The 25,832-nt window shown below is 34.2% G+C and overlaps 1 protein-coding gene across 1 annotated transcript in view; it reads right to left on the reverse strand.

Annotated features, from left to right (window-relative positions):
- TMPRSS15 (transmembrane serine protease 15) overlaps positions 1 to 25,832 on the reverse strand; it is a 120,619-nt gene that overhangs the window by 81,766 nt on the left and 13,021 nt on the right. The window contains exons 4-7 of the mRNA XM_037012626.2: positions 22,016 to 22,167; positions 19,348 to 19,392; positions 11,460 to 11,591; positions 5,558 to 5,666 (exon numbers count right to left, since the gene is read on the reverse strand). Of these exons, the coding sequence (XP_036868521.1) occupies positions 5,558 to 5,666; positions 11,460 to 11,591; positions 19,348 to 19,392; positions 22,016 to 22,167 (438 nt within the window). The remainder of the gene's footprint in view (positions 1 to 5,557; positions 5,667 to 11,459; positions 11,592 to 19,347; positions 19,393 to 22,015; positions 22,168 to 25,832) is intronic.

The raw sequence follows: 25,832 nt of genomic DNA on the forward strand, positions 1-25,832 counted from the left end.
ATTGTATTAATTCCTCTTTAAATGTTTGGTAGAATTCACAGTAAAACCATCTGGACATGGGATTTTCTTTTTTGGGAGGCTTTTGATTACAAGTTCCATCTCTTTACTAATAATTTATCTGTTCAGATTTTGTATTGCTTCATGATTCAGTCTTGGTAAATTGTATGTTTGCAGGATTTACTGCTAGGTTACCTAATTTGTTGTATAATTGTTAATAGTAGTCTTTTAAGATCCCTTTTATTTTTGTGGCATTAATTATAATGACTCCTTTTCTGATTTACTTGGCTCTTCTCTCTTTTTTTTCTTAGTTTAGCTAAATGTCAATTTTGTTTATATTTTAAAAAATTAACTCAGTCTCATTGATTTTTTTCTAATGTTTTCCTACTCACTAGTTCATTTGTTTCTGCTATATCTTATTACCTTCCTTTTGCTAAATTTGGGTTTAGTTTGTTGTTCTTTTTCTAATTCCTTGAGGTATAATGTTAGGTTTTTTCATTTGAGATCTTTGTTGTTTTTTTAATGTAGGCATTTATTTTTATAAACATCTTAGTAGTGCTTTTACTGCATATCAGAAGTTTAGTATGCTTTGTTTTCATTTTCTTCAAGATATTTCCTAATTTCCTTTTTGATTTCTTCTATTACAAATGAATTATTTAAGAACAATTATAGATGTGAAGTTTCTTTGTGAGGTGTCCTTATTTCTTGCTCCCACCAGTGTCTGTATGCAGCACTGTAAGTTCTCAGCCAGTTCTCTGTGGGCAAGCCACCCGGCTCTTGCTTTCCCTTGTTCTCTGTAGCCACTAGGCATTCAAAGTGTGCTGGCTCATCAGCTCCCGAGTCAAGTGAGACAGATGACAGTCCCTGGGGTAGCCCTTGGAAAAGTTGGAACATTGGATGTATACTCCACTTTTCTCTTTCTCTCCAAGGGAGAAGCAATGAGCCCAGCCCAGCCATTCTCAGGGTGCTGAGCTGTGCTGGCTTCAGGGAGGAGTTCACACAAATAAAATGAACTTGATCTTATTCATTTCAATGTGACTGTCTTTGTCCTTACCTGGGATACTGTAACTTCTTGACTGGATGTGAATTTCTCATAAATGTGTTATCACTGTTAAATCAATGTCTTTGTAAGGGGAAAAAACCTGGGGCTTCTTATTCTGCATCTGTCTCTTGAATGTACTTTTCATAGATATTTAAAACTAGTTTTCAGATGCATTTACTATTCACAGAGATGAATTGTTATGGTTTAATTATACTATGAGAAGAGCAATTCATTTGCAGCATAACTAAAGATATGGACATCATACTCTCAAAAGTCAATTTTTTATTTGGATAATTTAATTTAAATTTGGGGGGAAGTAAGACTAAAAAATGAAACAGGCAGTATAGTGATATATTAATCTTTCCTATATTAAAACTGAAACAGTTTTAAAATGAATTTACATTATATTCACTTATTGTTTGGGTGTACTTCCTTTAAAAAAATCCTCATAACCATTTACTTTTAAAACAAACAAGATAAGGACACTTTTGAAAGTATCTGGATTTTGATCAGGGCTAGTCCTTTACATAGTGGACACACCATGCTGTTCATATCATTAATATGGTAACTATCTCATCCTGCAATTGTTAGTTACACACTTACTTTGCTTGCCTACCAAAATTGTATGACTCAGAGATGGGATTAATTTATTCATCTTTGTATTCTCAATACTTTGTAGAAATTAGCATCAACATGCTTGTTGATGATAAAAAAAAGTAATCTATGTAGATGCCAGTATAAGAGAAGAGGAAAAAAAGTGACAGATTCATTATAAAGTTTTAATTTGATATTTAAATATAGAATTTTCATTTTCAGACATTAAGTTTTAGGAAAAGGTGTGTAGGGCAACTTATATTCACAACTCCACTGTCTCATTGCAATGGTAGGATCTGGCATGTGAATGATTCCTGAGTGTTTTGGAGGTACAATGTTCCCCCAAACTCCTCAGAAAGGAAGTGGGCTGAAAGATAAAGCAGAGCATGGGTGATAGTGTCTAAGCTGACTGAAGACTGAAAGAGCTGATAGTAAGTAGAGATCTAGTCTCCAGAGCCAAGCAGGAAAAGGCCTCAAAGGCTGGCCCCAGAGGATGCTGGGTGAACAAGGTTCGTGGGCCAAGAACATGGTAAATTTGTATTTTCACTAAGTTATCAGTAATATTTTGGCCAATCAGGAATTTGGGGGCATTGATCATATAAATGTAATTGATTTTGAAACTCTAAAGATCATTGCTGGGAGATATTCATTTGTGGCAAGACCTCAGTTTTGGCAAACACTGTCTTAGATCCTGGTCAGGGCTGGAGTTCAGGGCTGGAGTTTTGTATTCCGGGAATGAAATTGTAGCTACCAGTGGGGCAGGATTAAAAGACAGCTAAACAGTAACCCAGGTTTTAGGATCTGACTAGTGTTTGTGTCACGGAGGTAAAGTTAGAACAGTGTATTGTTTTAAAAAAAATATTAACATATGAATCTCAATCCTGATTATCAGATTCAGCAGCTCTGGAGCAGATTCTAGGATGGATGAATATTTTTAAATACTCCAGGTGTGACTGTGATGCGCTGTCAGGTTTGAGCACCACTGGAGGAAGACTGGTAGGTTCAACAGATGCCACTCTCAGGGGCTACTCTCAGACGTGTTTGGTAACCAGGGGAAGTTGGCTGGGGTACAAGAGATCAACATGAAGGAGCAGCAGATCTCCCCAACAGACTGAAAGAAGAGCAAGAAGACGGCAGCCATGATATAATTTTTGCCTCTGTTAGGTCAGTTCAGAAATAAGGGAGTGAGCCTGCTGCTGAGCCTGCCCGGGAATCCAGGATTAATGCTGAAGAAGACAAGAGGAAGAAGAAATGAAGCAGTCCTCAGGGATATCTATTCTTCTAATTAAAGTTTTGGTGTTTCTAAGCAAGACTATAGTGTGTTTTTCTTCATGTAATGTTTTCAAGCTATGAAACTAACAGAGGCAAAGGAAGCTCCTTAGGAACTTTTATTTTCAGACTTTCTTTACTTTTTCAAAACAGGAAATGGAAGGAAGAAGAGAAGAACAAGTGCATACTGCTTTCTACTTCTGATTCAGAAATACTAACCTACTTGAATTTAAAAAATGGGTATTTATAAAGGTAAAATGAATTAGAAAACAGAATATCTAATATCTTTACAATATTAGACATTTATACCTTTTGTTTTTTTAAGAGAATGGATACTTTTCTAAGAGTAATTTGTATATTTTGCATTTTTGTGTTGATAGCTAATCTTTTTTAGAGCCAACTTTTTTTGAGCACTCAATACAGGGCTTTGCACTTTATATTCATTATTACATTTAATAATGAGTTTGGATCCTGAAGTTAGAGATCTTGACATCTATTGATGTACAAATTTTGCATCAAAGAGATTTAGTCATCTGCCTAAGATCACACCTCTTGAATCTGAACATGGCAAATCTGAACTCACACGGACTATCTCCAGAGCTCATATTCTTAATATCTGACACTCTGCTAAGAGTGGTCTTGATATAATTCCAAGGCTGGTCTGGTCTATATAGTTTAATTACATCTTTAACATTTCTTTGCTATTTAATTGGTCTTCTAAGCTTGAAGGAAACATCATTGTCTTTACCCCTACTTTGATCACCATTAAGAAAAATGAACTATCAAGTACAATGTATCACTAACGTAGTAATCAGTTTTGAGAAGAAAAACTACTTATAGTAGTTATTTGATTAATTAAATCATATTTTCATTATGAAATAGTATTTGTTTAGGGTAATATTTTAGATTCTTTGGGTTTTAAAAATCATCCCTGTACCAATGGTGGATTTATTAAAATAGATTTAAAAATAAAGCAATGGAAGAGGAAGTAGAAAGAATAGAACCATATATCCTTAATTAACAGTGTGATCATTACATAAATGATATTACTAACATAGCAGAGTTTATTGTGTTCTGTTCACAAGCTCTCTTGTAAATTTAACCTAGATTTATTAATAAGTGAATTTAACAATTAAATTATGTTTATTTGGTATTAATAAAGTTCCAAATATTCACAAAGAAATGGTTTAGAATTCATGTTCTTTCCATTTTTACCGGAAGTAATTCAAGATTTGTCCAAGGTTTACTGCTGACATTTTATAAGTAAAGAATAGAATTTTTTTCATATTACTTATAAACAATGTTAACAACCACTTGTAAAATCTTCTTTATAAATTTGATGTGATTATATTGGAAACAATATCCTTTAAATCAGTTAATTTTTACTTGACATATAAGCTTCCATTTTTAATACAAAATCTTATCTTTGGCACACAAGTAACTTGTTGTCTTTTGCATGAAAATGGGAAATAGTGCTCTTAGTTTTATCACATAACTTACATGGGGCTGAGCTCCTGAATAGAAATTATTTAGAGAACAGGATGTTCTTTTTTCCCTGAACAATGAAATGTAAATACATTTAGATATGCCTACACAACAAAACAACCCTTGTGAATCTTTATGGGGCCATTTCCAAACACATATTTGGTAAGAACTTACTTGGAACCTTCTTTAATCTGCTGTGATATTGATTCCTTAGTGTTCTAGTAAGTCATCATAACAATTAAAACTATTATACAGTAGGCCAAACTAAGAAACCGTGATCTCATCCAGCTGTTAAGAGAAATGAACTAACTAGAATGTCATCTTTCAAAGTGAATTCCATAGAACACTTAGTCTGAATAATTTATGGAGGAAAATGTTCAGTGGCTTAAGATAAAAATTGTTTTTGAGATTTACATTGCCTATTAAGTTATTTGAAGCTATAAGAAGTCTTATACTTTTTTTTGAGCTGTAATGAGGCTATTTCAGTATTACTTATATTTATTTGAGTACGAACTATTTTTCCTTTGAAATATCTGGGAGGAGCATTAGGTACAACTCCTCTATGAAAAATGTGTAGATAAACATTAAAGTAGATCAGTCAATAGTAGCTTGATTATTTTGATCATCATAATGATTGTATTAGTCAATTGAACTAAGAGTTTGGAGGCCAAATATATGGTGTGTGTTCCAAATGTTATTCGAGATATTGCAGAAAAGATGTATGCAGAGGGTGTTCCCAGCTCTTAAGTTGCTATGATTGCATCATAGAAGATTAGATTTTCATACAGATGCTGGCATAATGGGGAAGAAACTATTCTGTGGCCAGAATGCAACTGATGTGAAATACCATTTCTTGCAATACACAGACATACATGCATGCTTTTCACCTTGGCAGCACTTGATTTTTGCCAACGACAGGAAAAAACTTGCTACAGAGCCCAGTAAGATGGCTCCACTTATTAGACAGTATTGATCATAGGACAGAATACCTTTTAAAAGGTTAAGAATGAAAGAGAAACTTCTTAGACAGGCTATTAGTTGAGAAGGCTTTGCTTCTTCACTAATGAAAATGATTGTTAAAAAAAAAAATGCACTGCTAAAGATGGTAAGACTTATTGTATCAGAGGAAGACTATGACATAAGAACAGGGAATAGAAGACAGCATATTACCATATAATCCACTGGCAAACAATGCTTGGTTTAGAAGGTTTTGGATACTGGGAAGCCTGGAAGGACCCAGAAGATCCAGTCAACAAAAATCTTCCATCACAGGCTGTGGCTGTGAAAAAAATGGCAATTAATGTTAAACAAAAACAATCTTGGAAGGGTTAATTAAATGAAATGGGATTCAAATTGGCTAATGAATACTACATAGAGTACTCATGACTGAATGTGTAGGAGGCCATTTTACAAAGCTGAAATGATCAAATGGGAGAAGATCAGATCTCACGTTTAAAATCTGTTGGCTATTTTCAAATACTCTTACACACGCCATCATGTAGTCCTTTAGAAAAGCCCTCTATTTGTAAATACCTATGCGTAACCTCCACTTTCAGTACATTCTTTCATATTTGTAGGGAAACAAATACATTTAAATTGTAAACTTTCAATTTAGACAAACAACTAATATTTGTTTATTTTCCTCTTCAAATAAGAACCATGGTGAATTTCAAAAATGTGTACTAAGTGCTATGTATTCCTATAAATGATAAGAATATACCAGGCAAATGATACATATGGCACCAGTGGCCTGTATGGAATTATATCCAACCAATCTATGCAACTCATCTTTTAAAATTTTGCTTCTTTTGTATGGGTTTGCCATCTAGATCAATATTTTCATTCAATATTCCTGAATATGTTTTCTGCTTTCTATAAGTACTCACTTTCCTCTTTTAATTCTTGTAGCATACTTTAATTTTAATGTCATACTTTATTTGTTGTCTTTAAATTACATCAGAATCGTTTCCAACTAGAATCTTACTGAAGCCATGAACCAGGAGCCATACCTTACGACTTCTGTCCTCCTCTTACAGTTGCTGTGTATAGTATGAGCGAAAAAACCCATTTGGTTTTCATACTTTTTAGTTTTTCTTAGATTATCTTGTACATACCGAGTTTCTTAACTCTGTTGATGCCATATTCAAAAATGATTCTTAGAATGTGTCCTTTTCCCCCTTGCCTCATATGCCAGAAGCATAATTCGGGCAGGGAAATCAAACATATTTATTAAAATAAAATTGTTGCTCCTCTAATCTGAGAGCTAGAATAAGCTCATCCTAAACTGATGGATGACACATCCCACTGTAACATTATATAGCAGTTCTATCAAGTTATAAATTCAAGCTATTATATGACATCAAATCCATAGTTTACATAGATAAAAGGAAAAAATGATAAATTGAAATCTAGATAAATGTCTCTTGGTTTTGGATGGCTTTTTGCTATTTTTTATTTTTATTTTTTTTAAAAGCATAAAAATGCTTTGGTAAATAAATTTTAAAACTTGAAGTCTATTTAAGAAAAATGGCCTAGGAATTACTTGCGTTGGATTATGACTTGATAATCTGATTCCCATAAGGAACAAAACAAACAAACAAAAAAACAGACCAGAAACATAATAACTGAAAGTGCAAGGATTAAACTCTGAAAAATCCATCACAGCCCCACAGACCTCAGGAAAGGAAAGGAAGGATACGGTGGCTTGTTGAGAGAACTTAATCTCCTTATGTGTGATACTGGAGCAAATAAGGATAATTAGGGATAATTTGTATGATTTGAAGAAAAACAGTACAAAATGTGACTTTTTAATGTAGAACTAAATAGTTTTCTAGTTGTTAAAGAAAAATCTCTTTCTTCACCCATAACTCTGCTCACCATTCCAGTTAAATGAGACAATGAATCCCTTAGTTTCAATGACTATAAAAGTAAGGATAGGGTCTGCTTATGTTTTAAGTGATATGTGGAGCCTTTTTATCAGTTTACCAAAAACATATGGACCCTGAGATTACAAGCATGTAAGAAAGTCCACTGCTATTGTAAGTAGTTTATCTTTAATGAAGTAGAACAATCAATCTTGCCAACCCTAATACATAACTGGTAGCATTGATGGAATAATTATTGTGTGTCATCCATTGTTCTAAGTCATTACATATACTAATGCAATCTTGACAATAATCTTATGAAGTGATAGGTAAGGAAACTGAGGCACAAGGGGTTAAGTAACTAGGAAAGGTTCTCCCAGCTTGTGAGTGACAAGTCAAAACCAGATGGTCTTATTCCAGAGCACACTATACTATACTGCCTAATACCACAATTTATAGAGCTGTTGTGATGCCATCATCCACTTTTTGAACTAAAAAGTGTGTTTGGGGGTAGGGGGTGAGAGGAGCAGAACTGCAAATGAAAGCAGAAACAGGAAATAAAAAAAAAGATTTCCGTTGTTTCCAGCATTCTTAAAATTACAATACAGATCACCTTTGCAATAGCCCTCCACATTAGGGGGCAGCAAAAGAGTAAAAAAGGAGGCAAAACAAGGCTGGTGGAAGAATTTGTAAAATCTATTTGCAAACCTGGTAATATTTAGTAATTCCTTGCACCACGCCTTCACTACGTATTTTGTGGAAGAGGTATCAACAGCTCTGTGCTGCACAGATTCATAATTTTCCAAAAAGCTTGAGTTACAGCTGGTGGGAGAGATCATTGTATGTGTGCTGTACTCTTTCTCAGTCCCTTTCTAGGCTCATGATGAGACTAACGTGCTTCCAGAAATGGGACCATGTGATTGATCTTAATCATTAAACTATTTTGAAAGTGATTGTGTTTATTTCTAGATGTGATTTCTAAAAAGATCTTCTGTAACATTCTCCTTTGTCTGTCAGCGGGGTGCAAAGGATCCAGGAGAGGACTCGGAACAGAGGAGATGGTGATGGAACTGGCATCCTGAATGCCTATGTAGAGCATAGCCCCTTTCCATCTTTCTTGGGTGATGACGTGATAAATTAACCATTGTATTAAATTGCTAAGATTGTTATCATAGTATTTAGCCTGTCTTAAAGAATATGAACAATTTATCCAGTTTTCTATGAAGTTGCTGAGTCCTAGTTAGAATGGATAACCTGCAAGTCAAGTTCAACTTTAAAGGGCCTTTGGTGAATTCCTACATGCAAGCATGAGAATATTCTTAAGAATATTCCTGAAGTCATTTGAAGTAAAATTACAATAGTATTGAACTATTTAGAACAGCAAACTTCAGAATACCAAAATATTGTTTCAAGATACAGGCCGGTTCTAGGGGCTTTCTCATACATTCTCTCATTTAATTTCACGTTGCTTTTGGATGAACTAAGTTTACATTAGACAATGAAGCAAGACAGTTTTTCAGAGGAAGAGATATTATCCACCACAGGTGAGTAGGATTATTGGCTGTTCAGAATTATACTCTTTTAAACTGTGCAATGCTTTCTAATACAGCATCAGAAAAAATTCTAAATGGGAGATAAATGAGCCTTGTCAAATAACATCAACCATGTATTGCCCTCTCTGAAATGTTATGTGCACTCTTAGGAACCACTGAGGGCTCCATCTGCTGGCTGAACGTTTACTTAATTGTGTGTTTGCTCAGGGCATTGAAATCTCCAGAATCTGTAAATCAAACATGACCTATGCCCATCCACCAAAGTCTACTGTGTACAGACAAACGCACGCCAACAATCCATGGACACACTTGACACCTTCCAGATAGACCTGAACATTGGTCTAAAGGCTGTGAGTCAGCATATCTCCTTCCCATAGGTCAGCTAAAAAGTGAACTTTCCTGCTGATGCAATTCTAATCAGAAGAGAAAAAAACAATTAAAAAAAAATCTTGGTTCAGCTATATTCAGCTATAAGTTGTGCAAACCTAAATAACTAAAGACTAAAAAAAGAAAGTTGTGTGAGGAATTCAACATTAATGTGACTCTATTAATAACACAAACTAGAATTAGAGCTCACAGCTGGGGGAAAATGAAAGAGCAAAGGTCACCTTCACATACAGATACTTCTCTTTAATTTTTCTGTGAATGTAGATTGATGGACAAAAGCTTTTATTTAGAAATTATCCTATTAAAAAGGTGAGTTGGTGCTGAGGTGAAGTGCACTAGGCTCTCGGGCTCAGCATTGTTAATGATTGAATGAATAACACAATTTATATGCTTGAATCCTGGCTAGCTAGATTAATTGATTGATTTGTCCACTTCCTCATTCCACAAAGTCTAAATTTCTTTTCCAAAATAGATAGTGTTAACTTCAAAATAAAAATAATGAAAGAATCAATACAAATGAAAAATGAGGGTAAAGAAGCTTAAGCAATTTAATGATATAGATGGCTAGTTGATACTAAGGTTCTATTAACACAAAACTTCAATGAAATTGGAAATTAATAATGCAATTTCGTTATGTATTTAAGTCAAACTTAGAGAATTCAGTTCTAATACCAAGGCTAGTGTCATGCATTTATAGTGGTTTAGAAAAATAATTCATGGCTTTATAACTTATTTTAGGATAAGTTGTCACACTAACATGATACTTCTATTATATTTTGAAATAATTAATCCATGCCAGTAATAGCCAAATAATAGGTGTGGTATGTGTTCTGATTATTCAATTCATCTTACATATTCCCCCCCTCTTTAAAGTTATTGATCATCATTATATAGGCTTATCGCTGTGTGTCTACCTTTGACATATATTAATATTTTTGAAATATAAATCAACATCACCTTTACACCTCATGATGGCACACTTGTATCATATTCTCCCTGAAGAGGTTTTGGAAACTGCCTGAAAACCACAGCAGAAAAGAATATTGCTTATGTCTTCTTTGAGTAGCTTAGTTTTATATAAAATAGATTTAAAAATATTCTGTAGCCGGTACTCTCTTCTAATATGCTCTGAGTGTACATCAAAGTCTGTAGTGAAACTTTGAATGTTTGCATTTTATCCAAGAACATTTGAATTGGGATTGCTTATTAGAAGCCTCTTTAGTCAAGTTGCCCTCTTCTGGGTTGGTATTGTGCACCTTTTAAATTATGTACCAAGATGATAGGTGATTTTTAAAACTTTGGTTGATATTGGAGCATGCGTCTTCAATTAATATCAAGCAAAAAGAGCAAAGTGTAACAAATAACAGAAGAGCAAAGTGCAGCAAATCATAACCACAGCCTTTATACATTTCAGAACTAATTGTGCGCATGGTCCATTTTCAAACATTATATACCATACCAAATAACTGTTCAGCTCACACTTCCTATTTAATTTTTCAAGAACAAGTTATATGGTAGAATTATTTAAATAGTTCTTCACATTGCCTATCAATCTATATTTAAACTTATGTGGTAATTTTTCATATAATGTTACCCAGCTATAAAATAAAGTAAGTGGCAGAGTAGATATGTTTTAAATCACTTAGAGCCATGATTGGCACAAAGTTAAGTACTAAAGTGTGAAATAATAGTAATACTAATGTTTTTACTACTGTTAATACTCAAAACTTTGTTACAAATGAAACATGTTTTATTCATGAGCCCTAAGATCTTATTCATAAGTGGTTTCCATTATCCGCATAACTACAACTTCAGTACACTTTTTTGCCTATGTGTTATTTTGATGCCAAAGACAATCAAAATTAAGGAGTGTGATTACTGAGTTATGGACGGTTAAAATGGGAAAAGAAGACTGATATTATATGATGGTGAAAAAACATGAGAAAGCATTCAGATTCATAATAGTTTGGAGTCATTTAATGAGAGATGAAAAATAGTGCCTTTCTCTTCCCACATTCATGACAGGCATTGCTTATGACAGCATCCTTTCCATAGTCATCACTTGGAATTCTACTTAATTAATGTTTAAGATTGTATAGCATAGTTTAGGAAAATATTAATATGATTAGTTTTAGATTTTTGTGTTACATTATAATCACAGCTATTGAGATATCTTATTTTCCAGTGATTTCTGATATGTGAAGGGTGTTACACAGTGAGGGAGGATGAAAAGGTAGGGGTAGGGAGAGTGTGGGGGGCACTACTTACCACAAGTTTTATTGTCTTCATCAGAACCATCTGGACAGTTTAATTCTCCATCACAAAATAAATCAATTGCTATACACTTTAGAGCATCAGCACAAGGCCTTGAACCAGAGGGGCACTCTACTGAAACACTTCCTTTGAAAAAAAATATACAATTTATAAATTGCCTGCATAGTATATTTCATTTCCAACCATAGGTACAATATTTACTATGTACTTTTTGTCATTTAGGTCCTTGTAAATGAGTATATCTTTCAATTTTTAAAAGAAATAGTATTTTATTTACTCATTTGTAAATATTTAGAATTTTTTAATTTTGCAGGAAAGACATGTTTTTGTCATAGATGTTAAATATGAATGGTCACTTTGTTGATTTTAACCTTGATAAATTAATAACACAATTTGGACATTTAGCCCCTAAAATTTACATCATATAGGATTGTTATATGTTATGGGGTACAACTTACTGGAATGTTTTCCACATCATCTTCAGTATCTGGTAATCACCACATTTACTTATAAACTTGTTATTCAAAAATATAGTGGCTGAAGTCAAGGTTTGCATTCTGCAGAGAATATTTGTTAATGAAAGCCATTTTATAGTAAAATAAATTAAATTGCCATTGCCTTGCTATACTGAGCAGTGGAGAAACCCAGTGGCTATTTCCATTCAAAATCTCTGCTTCTTGTGTCAAAGGTTCTCAGCAGGGAAGATGCAAACATGCCCTTGACAAATTCTGTCATACTCTAGCCTGGATCTGATCAGTTTGCACCTTTAGCCTGTCTTGTTCTCCACTTGCTTCTCTTCTACAGATATAGTTGCACCAAGAAACACATTTTACTTCAAGAAATTAAGTTGTAAATTTTAAGTGCATTTCTAAAAATGACATATTCTTATATGCCTAATAAAGACATATGTTTTTATTTTTCAGAGCAGTGTAAGAATTCGAATATTTTGTCTATGGCTAAACTGTTGGTTTAAAGGTTTTGAAAAATCTTTAAGCTCAACAGCATTTTTTTTTCCTGTTATTGTTCTTAACCTTAAAACCAGCACCGCACTGCCATCTGCTGGGGTTTAATAGTATAGTTGATTCTGAAATTTCTTATGCTCCGGAAATAGATTGAGCAAGTAAAGGTGCTGTATCAATGAATATACTTAATTCATTAAGTATAAGTAATACTTAATTAGATACATTTATAGACAGGGATGCTGGGCATATACATACAACTAAATGAGATTTGTAATCGGCTTTAAATAAAATGACTATAAACCAATGGGAAATCCATGGATCATCTAACATCTAAAATAGGACAGGATAAAGATCAGAGCCATTCCCAAATGACAGAATACCCCCACTTAAGAGAATAAAAAATGATAAAAATGATATTTAATAAGCCTAAACTCATATTATAACTGTTGAAATATATGAGATCATCATCAAGAGAGCCCTTAATCATTGCATTCCTAACCCATGAAAGGCATAGTGTCAATAGAATTTCATAAGTGCTTGCTAAATAAATAAACAACAAAAACACTATTCTTAAAAGTCAATGTCACATTGAAGAGTAGTTAATAGAATTCTAGAAGAAAAAAAGTATTCTAAGCATTCAGCATTTGAGAGATTAGACTTTGGGATATAGCTAAGAAAATGTGTAATTTTGGTTGTTCTAATGCTCATGAGAACTTCACTTCTTTATGGTTAACATTTCTATCTGTTGCCTATTAAACTATATAGATTGAATCTTAAAACTACACTAGCAAGTGACACCACTTAGGATCCTTCAATCTTATTAATTCATTCACCCCACAAGTATTCATTGTCGATTTATTTGTGTCGCACATTTTTAAAGATGGAGATAAAAGGATGAGTAAGATGGAACCCCTACTCTCCCGGAACTTGGTGTTTAGTAGGAGACTGGTTCATTAATTTTTTTAAAAAAAGTGTAAAACCATGCTTTGGGAACAACAAGGATTAGGCAGTTAGTTTCCTTGGGAGGCAGAAAGTGAAACATCTTCACATAAAGTAGGTTTTAAAGGGTCTAAAACTACCAGGAAGAGGTAACTGTAATGTATATGTGGTGATGTGACAAAAGAACATCAATATATGGAAAACAGATGAGTCTAACTTATTTGGATGGTAGGGTGTTTGTGAAAGCCATGGACTATTTTTATCTTTGTAAAATGATAGAAATAGTTTTCCTTAGGCAATGGCATTGAAAATGTGTAATATGACAAGTTTGTGTTTACTTGAGACAATTCTGGGACCAAGTGAAGAATCATGTGGAAGAGAGACGACCAACGAACCAGCTGTTTCAATGGTCAAGGTGAAAGTTGATGAGGACTGGAACTCCTGCACTAGCAGAGAAGATAGGTTATGGAATCGACTGCTATTTTATAGCTGGAATTGATAAGCTGTAGTGACCAAATGAGCTCCTGACCAAACATAGGTGGAGAATGGGGTGCTAAAAATGATACCTACACTTTTGGATTGACCAGTTGAGTTACTAATGATCATAAGTCGCGATAGTGATTTCAAGAGGGACAGCTGGTGGGATTAGAAAACAACTCTAATTTGAAGTATTTTGATTTGAAGGTGGAAATCTTATGTACTCTAGCTTAGGTTGTACTCTCTGCCTTTCATAAACACTTTCAGTTTCTTTGGTCCAAAAGAAGAGAAGTTCCTCATATTGAAAACAATATGGAAACTAAAATATAATTGTTATATAAGAGTCCTGCATTTTAGAATTTTATCAGATTGTATTTTTACCTTCTCTTCTGTCTCCCTCTCATCTCCTTATATTCACATATATGATGACAATTTCCAGCAAAACCATTAATTAAAACATTAACTGTTATAGAAATTAGCCAAATGCCAGTTTTTTAAAATGACCTCCCATTCTCAATGCTAGAGTTCTTTCACTTGTGAATCACTTCATTGGTCATTTCATTCCTTATTTTTTTGCTCTGGTATTTCTCCTTTTCTAAGAAGTCTGTATGGTACTCGTCAAAAGGGAATTTTTAGCCAAAGAGTTAAGAAATTATATTTAAAGAAGTGTGCACACAGAGAATAACATTTGACTATATTTGTTAGAAGCTGATCAGATTGCATGAATATTAATTACTTTGGTCCTGAATGAGGCAAAACCTGCACATGTTTTCACAGCTATATGGATTTTATCATCAGGATATTGATATTGTTGGCATATTATGAAAACCCACCAGTAAGCTGGTATTATTTGGAACTCTGTAAATGGAAAGCTTTAATTATCCATTTATACTTGTGTTATGAAGGATTCAGTATAAACTCAGTGTGACTACTCAGAGTTATCCAAAGTCACAACAATTTCCAGGGAGTTGTGGTGGGGAACTTTCAGTGCACACTTTGTGGAGGGCCTGTGTGAGGCATTGTGGAAGGTAAATAGAATGAAATCCACTACTTTTTTTTCTTCCAAGCCAGTTAGAATGTTACATAAAAGATTATAATTTGAAAATTAGCTTTCAGAAATCTTAGATTTTTATTTTCACTCTTATTTATTGAGGGTGATAATGCTTGGTGGCTAAAACTGAGACAAATTAAGCCCCACATCTTTACAGCTTACAGTGGAAGTAGAATCTGAATCCAAGAATGCCTGCATTAGAGGCCAAGTTCATTTCATTACACTGTATTAGAAAAACAGGTACCACTTTACAGAAATTCTCATCTGCTTTGATAGAAAATATTCAATCTTTTTAGCAAGATTATGGCTAGTTAATTCAATACAGTGAAGAGATCCTTTAATGGTTCTGATACCATGTGCATAGGGATGTCTTCTATTAGAGGAGGGTGCTTAGCAATATATACATGTTGTTCTTTCAAATGCAGAGAAAGAGAAATACTTAAAGTCACAGTATATTTGGTGTGGATAAAGTACCTGTGTCTTAGTCAACTGAGGGGCATAATTCTACCTTAGCTTTTCTTGACCCAATTTCATGTTCTTCACTAACTCAGTCAATTCTATTTCTTCAGTCTCCAAACCCTTCCCCGTAGTGGAACTGCAAGAAGATTGCATTTTGTATGAGACCAAGATAACCTGTAACAGTGACACTTGTTTTTCCTCAATCTTTGCCTGCCCAGTAAGGAACAAAAGACTAGTACAAGCTGTATTCTAGAAATCCTCCAAACGTTTGAAGAATTGCCCTAAACAGCCAGCCCCTCGAGGCACTCTCCAGCAGCCGAGAAATCAATCAGTTTCCATCTCTCTCTGGTAGGGTTCCAAATGGGTTAATAAAACTTTACAGTGATTGGCAACAAAGGCAGATGAACAAGAGAACATAATCCTCATGGATTTTGTACCCACTGACATGCAAAAATTCTCTTTGGCAAAATTTATAATAGTACTAATGCCAAGTATATGATGCATACATTTGTTGATTTTTCTCAAACTTTGTCTTCCAGGCATGTAAAAGTGAGAATAAACTTAACGTCCCTGAAAGGCACATTCATAATAAATTACTGCTTGGAAACTGCAGAATTTCAAGTTTAATTGCCTCGTTCCCCTCTATAAATCTATAGTATGTTGCTGTATGAGAGGAAAAAATGAGAAGGATGACTGGGGAGTCATGGATCCAGAAAGAGAGGGAATGTAATATTTTGCAACCTAGTTACCTTATTATAATCCTCTGAGGATTGATTAAGGTAACTCAATATTGTCTCCAGTACAGGAAAGCTTTTGAAATGAAGTTTTTTTGGTTAAATAAATGATCAGATTAAAATGAACATTACTGAGTAGAGTCATCTTGTTTTAATTTTAGTTTAGATTTTGAACAGTCTCTGTAAAAAAATATCCGACTGCTCTTTTTTTTCTGTCTACATCATAAGTGGGAAGGGAGAAAGGATCTGACATCAGTTGTGTGTCTCCTTTGAGCCAATCATGAATTGAGACGGTACAGTGGTATTTGTATATCTCTCTTTTAATTCTCATGATCACTCTCTCAGATAAATATTCTAATTTTTATCTTTCAGATAACAAACATAAAGTTTGAAAAGACTAGGTGGCTTGCCAAACACTACCTATAGAGTAATTGGTGGAACTAGTTAATGGTGGATTCACCCATGCCTTTCAATGATTGACAATTATGTATTTCCTATTGGTCTTCATTTTGAATAACAAATGTTCACATAAAGTGTGGCAGATAGGACTAAATGTATATTGATACCATTCTTATAGTTCACATGTAGAAAAGAAGATTTCCGTTCCACTCCTTAGGAGGGAAAGTATGGGTGGAGTATTATTCCCATGCTCTCTGCCCCCCATTCATTATCTCCTTCAGTCAGAGGAAACTGGGCATATGATTCAGCCACTTATATTTCTGATGAGTTTGCTTCCAAGATAGTAAAGGAAAAAAACTTATCTGTAGTCTAAGGTTTTCTTGCTTTAACACTGTTGCTCCACCTCCTTGACCCCCCTTCCCACATAAATCATTCCACATACTTCTTTTAGGACATTGTATATACTTAACAGGTCCTTGATACTGTGGGTTATATAAATCACTCAATGGATCAATAAAGAGACAAATAGAAAAACACGGTGCTAATTTGGATATTTGTTTCTGATTTTCAAAGTTTTAAAATAAGTTTCTCAAAATACATTAAAACTACCTTTTCAGTTAATTTTCAGTTAATTAGCCATCATCAATCTTAAAAGCATTTTTTGGAGGTATGTCGAAAGGTGAATTTCAATGCTGCATTTTCCACATTGAAGAAGGGATTGTAGCCTGAAGAGCAGTTTTATTTTTCAATATGTTGTGTTATTATATGAGTAGGACATAAATACAACTCCAGACAGGCTTATCTTACCATAAAAGACCTTTATGGATTTTGATATGTGATAGCTTATTTCATAAAGCCTTTTGATTAATGATTCATATCACTTTGCTTTTCAAACAACACATCAATCATTTTATTTAAGAAATGTATTAAGTCTTCCCCAGAAAGACATTTATAGCTTCACAATATTCTTTCCTTGTATGTATATAACATTTGAGGTAAGTTCTTGTAAGATAAAAATTGCAGTATTACTTTAAGAGCTAAAGATCTATATACTATTGCCTTATGGAGCTTATCTGAAGAATTTAGGGAAATACCCAGGTCATTCAAGAAGACTAAGTTAGGACCAGAGAAAGCACTTTAGCTGACCAGCAGATAAACAAAAGCACAGTAGAAATTAATAGGAATCCAGAGAAATTGGCACATTAAAGATATATACCAGAAGTTGGCATAAGGTAGCTCCTTAATGAAAAATTGTTGAATGAATAAATCCAAGACTACTTTGGTACTGGTCTGGCAACCAGTATCATGGTGAGAAAGCAAGCATGTCTAAATTGTATTCAAAGACAATAGTCAAAAAATAAAAAATCCCTCACATCTGATGAAAGCTACATTCCTTCTGGCAAACGTTTTGATCGTACTGGTGGCATTCTTAGCAATGGATAATAATTACGGTTCTAGTAGATGGAGGACTGGAGTGAAGTCAGATAACCCAGGCATTTAGCTTTAATTATATTGGTCACTTCCAGTGAGATCTTAGGTTAAAACTGCACACTTTTATGCTCCAGTTTTCTCATATATAAAGTGGGAGTAATATTAATTGCTGTGTTTTTAGAGACTTCTCAGACCCTAAAATAAAACATAAGTGAAAACTTAAAAATGATACAAATAGTATTATTAAAACTCACCTGAAGTTTACAGAGGATCTAGGTTAATCTGATGTTATTTCAAACAGAAACTTGGGATATACTTAGATCATGGGCTTTGGAGTCCAAAGGAATTGCTTAATTCCTGAGTTTGACACTTAAAAGCTGTGTGACTCTGAGCACATTGCTTATTATTTATTTCTTTTTAAGTGGAAGAACTATTACCTCTCTATACGATCATCCTGAGAATTAAATGAAGCAATGTTTATAATATATAACACCTAGCCCAAGGAGATACTTAAAAAATAGATCTTTCAAATATTATAAAAATGATCAGGATTATAGATAATACCAAAAGTAATATTATAGCTTTTACTTTTATTTTTTTAATTTTAATTTTAAAAATAATATATATATATAAATTTTATATTTGGATGACCTTGAAATATTTAGGAAAAATTTATTATTCATAATTTATGGGAAGCAGTTTTCAGAGACGTAAAGAGATATGCCCAGTAGTTCTGGTAACTGGCAGTGTTAAGATTAACATTCAGATCTTCTGACTTCAATTTAAATTATGTTTCTTTAACAAAATAAGTTTACATTTTAAGATAACACAGGTAATTTTGAAATTATTGAAAATCTCCCAAAGCAAACTCTTTTGATAGTGGTGTGTTCTAAATTTTTGAAGCGAAATTCTAAACTTTTGAGCAGTATTGACCAATTATAGTTAGAAAGACAGAGTGAAGAAATGTTGGAAGAGCAAAGTTACCATTAAGTCCTGGACTCTACAAAGAGTATAATATATTCTAAAAGTCATCATTGGATCATATTTAATTTTTTTTTCCTAATTTCAAGCAAACTTACAAATGTCATGGCTTTAACCCCAAGGATGCATGATCAGAGTCACCTTTTGGAGTGTTACACATACACACCTACACACACACACACATGCACACATACCTATAGATATGTATATAAACCGAGTTTAAAATATGAAAGAAACAGTAAAGTTGGAAATGTGTATCCTTGACATGTGTAACTAGGCATGGTGAACTCTACAATATTATGAACTACATTATTCTTAACCATATGCATGCTTCCTCCTACATTTTAATATTAAAAACAAATGTCTCAGAGTTATAAGAAAAAGTTCTTAATGTCATGGAGTTTGATGATCACTAAATTACATTTTAAAAAATGCTGTTAAGTACTGACCTGAAGTTGTTGCAGGGCTTACTGTTGAGAAATTCTTCAAAGATGCTGGAATAAAGTAAAGTTGATTTGAACCTTGGGCTTATAATGTAAATATATTACAAATTGTGTGCAGTATGAATATTTTTTCATAGGGCCTCTGATTTCTTAGAGTTCCCATTTTATCCTATCTCATACTAAATGGTCCTATTATTATTTGATTGTGATACAGTTGATGAATTTCCAGAAACTGTGTATTCTCTATATGAGAAAAGTTTGCTTTATTTTACCCATTTATCGATTTATTCATCATTTATATAGAATAATCTGTGTTTGAAACAAATAATATAACATTGCACACCAGCTCTTGTCAGACCTAGCACCAGTCATTTTGTGCTAAAATATATAAAAGATGTCAAAATAATCTTGCAAATGAAAATATCTACTGGGAACTAAGTACTGTTTAAGTATAAAATGCTTTTCACATAAAAGATAAAAACTAGCTATTTTCTTCACCCTTTTTAATATGTTCAGTAGTTTTAAAAATAGAATCACAGCTATCTTATATGAAAGATATAAAAGAAACCAAAGTGTTTCTTATGAAAAACCCTTATCCAGTGAATTTTTTTATTCAAAATTATATTTATGGTAATGAGGTCAAGAGATATATTTACTTCTACTTGCAAGGTGATTTATTTCAACATTTCTTCATTTCTGCAATGTCTTTTTCCTACAAGATCTATAGCAGATTCATAAGTGATGTATGGTTGATCATTGATGAAGAAGATAACAAAATAAGGTTTTTAAGATTTTTTCATAAAACAATATTTTAGTATTTTATTATGTTTAATTTGACAGGGCACTATATACAAGTCTAAGGTATATATGAAAAGACTTGACCAATTTTAAACTGTAATATATTAGAAATTTATGTAATGCAAGTGACACTAAACTAAAATACCTAAAATCAACTGCAGTGTCATGTTTATAAATGTTTTTTTACATAGTTCAAAAAATTAAATGTAACTTCAACTTGTGGAGCATATTCTTGACTTGATATTGTGATATAGTTTGTTGCATCCATGATACTTGTTCTAAGTTAACTTAAAGGATATGGTTTTACTAAACAAATAAATATTTTTAAAACCAAACACTCCCCTCCCAAATAGCCCAACTGTACGGAGTCATAAAAATAAATTTCAACACACCTGTCAATTAATTTTATATACAGGCTATAAGAAACTGATGCATATTCAAATAAAAATAACCAGAACCCAACTTTTGAAGTGAAAAGTGATTATTAAAAAATATCAATCATCATTGTTCAAAGATTAAGCCATTGCAAACAAAGTTTAGTATAATGGTTAAAAGCACAGACATTAGTCAGACCACCTGGTCCCTATTTCCTTGATCCAACCCTATATAGCTGAAATCTATCAAATGATCTGAGCACTGGTCTTCTCATCTGTAAAGTGGGGATAGCGAAGACATTACGTAACAAGGGTGATGTGAGAAGTAAATGTGTCCATAGGCAAAGCACCTATTTTACCTAATAATAATTAGTAGTAGCTTTCAGCTTATCTGCATCAGACAAAGATCTAAAACAGTCTGTGCTCCAGCAACTGTGCCAGAGGGAAACAACGCATCAGTAGAGATGCTTAGGTTTAACATTAGCTGTCTTCTCACTAACTGGCCCTGCAGGATAGAGCAGGAAGCTTAACCAAAGAGGAAACTGTGCTTGTTGAACCAATGCTGTAAAGCAAAGCAACTATACGTCTGCAATTTCATATCTACTATTACAAAATCAAATAACAAAACAAAAAACGTCTTTATGTTTTTATATATTTGATTTAGAGGTCAAACTATACTAATAATCTCATTACATAGCAAAACTATTTGAACTGGCATTAGGCTGTTTAAAGTTTGGTTGTATTCTACTTGATGTGGATATTTTTTATTTTATTTTTTTAATGTATTGATTAGCTTTTAAACATCCAAAAATTTATGAATTCCAAGATAAGAGACAGTGGACCTGGATGGGTCTGGCAAATTACTATTGTTTTCAACCAAAATAAGGACACAATATAATGTTTGTTGAATTAAACGGGGAATAATTAGAATGGGAAATTTAGTATAGCCTAAGCCATTCATGGACATTATTGTCCTGCTATTATTTTCATTACTTTTATTGCTTCCCCTTTGATTTATTCATATGTTAGAAATTTTCATCTTATTAAAAATCAAGTTTTACTTTTTATAAATAAGTACCCAGGATGATCAAACTCATTGACACTTCTTTTTTTCTGCTCTTGTTCTCAACCTGCCACATAATTTTGTAATCCAATAGGGTCTATGACTCTATCAGAAAGTAATGAGTGTCACTTTCTGAAGCGAGTTCCTGGAAAGTTGGGGTGTGCTTGACCAATGCCAAGAATGTGGTAAGACCCACAAACATTTATGCACAGCAATACGTCAGAATCTTTTTGATATTTGATATTTTATAAACTTTTGCTGGGTATTTTTCTTCAAATACAGTTTCTCCATATTTCACATTTCTCATGTAAATGTGTTACCTCAGGCAATAAAACATGTTTCTAAAATAACGGCAATCCCATTGCTTCCTTGGTATATAGCTAGAGTTTTAATTTCATACTTTAATGATTCAAAGAAATCAACTAAGGTTCACAGATACCTGTGATATCGATGCTGTTCAAATCAATATGGAAAGTCACCAGTTGGCTGGATTTATTTGCTTCAATGCCTTGAATCAGTTCTTCTTTTACATTTTCATCTGACACCCAATGGGCAAAGAAAAGATCAAATATGACTATAACGCTGCCATTTCTGCAAAGCCAAAGATGATAGAAGAGGAAAAAGTCAACTTTCTTGAAATGATTTGTGCTCAGTTTATGTAAGATACTTTTGAAATTCTCTAGTTATGACCTTTTGAATCCTTATTATACCTGTGCAACGTAGGTTATGTCAAACATTATCTTTACATTATAGGTGGAAGAAAAAGGAATTGAAAGACTAAATGTTTCTCCAAGAACACAAAGACACATCCAGAACTGGAACCTGAGTTTTCTGGTTTTATGTTAGCACATTAATCTCCAGGCCAGATGTTCCCCACAGTTCACTTGTGTCAAATTAAATTAAATCACATGGTATCATGATGTCTATTCTTATTTTACGGTTTGAAGGAATGAAGGGTGTAGACTTGTAATCTTTTACAGACGATTTCTAAGTAGGAAGAATTCTAAGAATTCTAAGTTTCACCAATTTCAGAGAAAATTATTCTGTATAATTTATGAAGGCCTTATAGCAAACTTAAACCAATAATCTATATCTACTCACTTATTTATTATTAATGTAAAATATCAAAATGCACCCTGACTTCAAAAGATAGAAAGAAAACAATCATACCTGGGATACTGGGAATATTAAGTCTCATGGCCAAGAGCTGGTATTACCTTGTCTATATCATCTCTAACTATCACATTTAGTGTTTAATTATATGGTGCAAATCATCTTCCCTTTTATTTATTCCTTGCTCTGAAACATGCATTTTAAAGGTTTTCTTCATTGGTGATTTGTTTATAGATTAGAGAAGCATAAAAATGACTAAAATTCATTTTTATGATCTTCATTCTATGTTCTGCTTGTTACAATTAAGAAAATCCTAAATGGCCTACAATGCTCAGATTTTCCCTCTCCTTCCTACATTCTGTCTTGACTCATGCTATCCTTTTAGGATACAACGAATCGGAAGACAAACGCTTTAGCTCTGATCTTCATTTTGGACTCCTCAGTAAGCTGGGGATACTCAGAGTATACTCGGATCCTTAAGAGGCAGACTACGGAGAATCAAACCTGGCATTGTCTGTTTGCTAGTTCAAAACTCTAAACATCATGCTCACATCCTTGTGATACCTATAAGTTAGTGAGATTCTTGTTTATTTGTCCTTATACCTGTTTTGATAGGACCTAGAATAAATGTTATTTTTGTCTCTATTACTTTATATAGGATCAGAATATTCCTGAAAGATCATGGTAAATCAGCATCTCCTCTAGGAACAATATTCCTTCTAAATGTCTGTGTCACTATTCAAGTTTACAGTTTAGCAGAAGTGATTCCTTTCTATGTAACTGTTTTTTTTTGAAACAGGATATTCTGATGTAATGACTTTATACTTCACCTCTATTAAATAAAATTTTTAAAAATATTAGCATGTTTAACTTTCCAATCATATGCTTAAATCATAGTAACCAAATCTTGTAAGCAAGCATTTTATTCCCTCCAATACTTAGTAAGTATTTAGTTCAGGGTTTCCCAAACATACCCATACATGGCATCACTTACTGTCTTTGATAAGAATGTATTTTATCACAGACACCACTTTGATCTACTCTCTCCCACTTGTTAGTTTTTTCATGCTGGCTGATCCTTAATTTTATTTGACAATAACTCTGTTTTCCCCTGGAAAGGTGATGTCTTCTCCAACCATCCTCATGTCAATGATGGTTTTATTTATGGGCATATTACTGGGCCCTGGTCAATGGGGTTTGAGGGGACATTGATGGGAAACTTCCAAAACACTTTCCCATATCTAACAAAGGAAAGGCTCATAGTAAAACTACTATTCTTTGTTCAACATTATTACATCTACATGTGATTGCTGAAACTGCCACATCCATCTCTAGGTCATGAGATGAGCTATGGTCCACAAGCTAAAGATAGCATAGTAAAAGGAAAAAACACCAAAATTTGTTATGATGTCATTGTGACTGTGCCACTGAATTAACTGCTGCTGAAACCTCCAGATGTCCTGTGATATCAGATGATAAACATTTATCATTTAAGGAACTTTAGCTCTGATCTTCATCCTGTGTTCTGCTTGTTACAATAAAGAAAATCCTGAGGTGGAGCCAAGAGGGCGGCGTGAGTAGAACAGTGGGAATCTCCTCCCAAAAACATATTTTTGAAAATTCAACAAAAAACTTAATCCTAAAAGAGACACTAGAAGACGCAGGACAAGAGCCAGACTACATCCACACCTGCAAGAATCCAGCACCTGGTGAAAGGGGTAAGATACAAGCTGCAGCCCAGCGGGACCCGAGGCCCCTAACCCCAGCTCCCGGAGGGAGGAGAGGAGTCAGAGCGGGGAGGGAGAGGGAGCCCCGGACTGCTAAACACCCAGCCCTAGCCATCCGCACCAGAGCACAGACACAGTGCATGCGTGGGGTGCTGGATACTAGGGAAACAGGACAGTAAGACCAGTGAGTGGGTCGTGAAGCTGGTGCCCCTGTGACAAAGAAAAGCAAGTGCTTTTTGAAAGTCTTAAAGGGACAGGGACCCCACAACTGGACGGAAGCATCCAAGGTCACAGTCCAGCAGCTGGAAATTCCAGGGAACTCCGGGTGCACTAACCCCCTGGGCAACAGCTCTGAGACCCCTCATGGAGATAAACAGCCAAACAGCCCCCCATCCATTACCCCTCCGGCGCCCCACCATAGAAGAGCAGCAGCCTGAGGCTGGCCACGCCCACAGCAAGGGAGCTTCCTCAATACCTGCCGGGCAAGATATAGAGACGCAGTCTACATGCAACTGCCCAACACAAGCCACTAAGGGTCTCAGTTGTCCCAGTAAAGAAAGGCCAGGAGCAAGTGGAAAGACTTGACTCTCCCAGCTGACAGATGAGCCAATAGCTCACCATTGCACCTATCAACATGAAAAGGCAAAAAAATTTGATCCAGATAAGACTAACCCAGACAGCTTCGACATCTTCTACATCTTCCCCTGAGAAGGAACTGGGGAGATAGATTTAACCAGTCATCTTGAAAAAGAATTCAAAACAAAAGTCATAACCATGCTGATGGACTTGCAGAGAAATATGCAAACTCTAAGAAGGGAGAATACAGAAATAAAACAAGCTCTGGAAGGATGTCAAGACAGAATGGATGAGATACAAGAGACCATTAATGGACTAGAAAACAAAGAACAGGAACGCAGAGAAGCTGATGCAGAGAGAGATAAAAGGATCTCCAGGAATGAAAGAATTTTAAGAGAACTGTGTGACCAATCGAAACAGAACAATATCTGCATAATAGGGGTACCAGAAGAAGAAGAGAGAGAAAAAGGGATAGAAAGTGTCTTTGAAGAAATAATTGCTGAAAACTTCCCCAAACTAGGGGAGGAAATGGCCTCTCAGACCACAGAGGTACATAGAACTCCCATGACAAGGGATCTAAGGAGGGCAACACCAAGACACATAATAATTAAAATGGCAAAGAGCAAAGAAAAGGACAAAGTATTAGAGGCAGCCATGGAGAAAAAAAAGGTCACCTACTAAGGAAAACCCATCAGGCTATCATCAGACTTCTCAACAGAAACCCTACAGGCCAGAAGAGAATGGCATGATATACTTAATGCAATGAAACAGAAGGGCCTCGAACCAAGACTACTGTATGAAACACAATTATCATTTACATATGAAGGAGGGATTAAACAA

This window comes from Manis javanica, chromosome 3 (genome assembly GCF_040802235.1).
Source record: "Manis javanica isolate MJ-LG chromosome 3, MJ_LKY, whole genome shotgun sequence".
Classification (NCBI taxonomy): domain Eukaryota; kingdom Metazoa; phylum Chordata; class Mammalia; order Pholidota; family Manidae; genus Manis; species Manis javanica.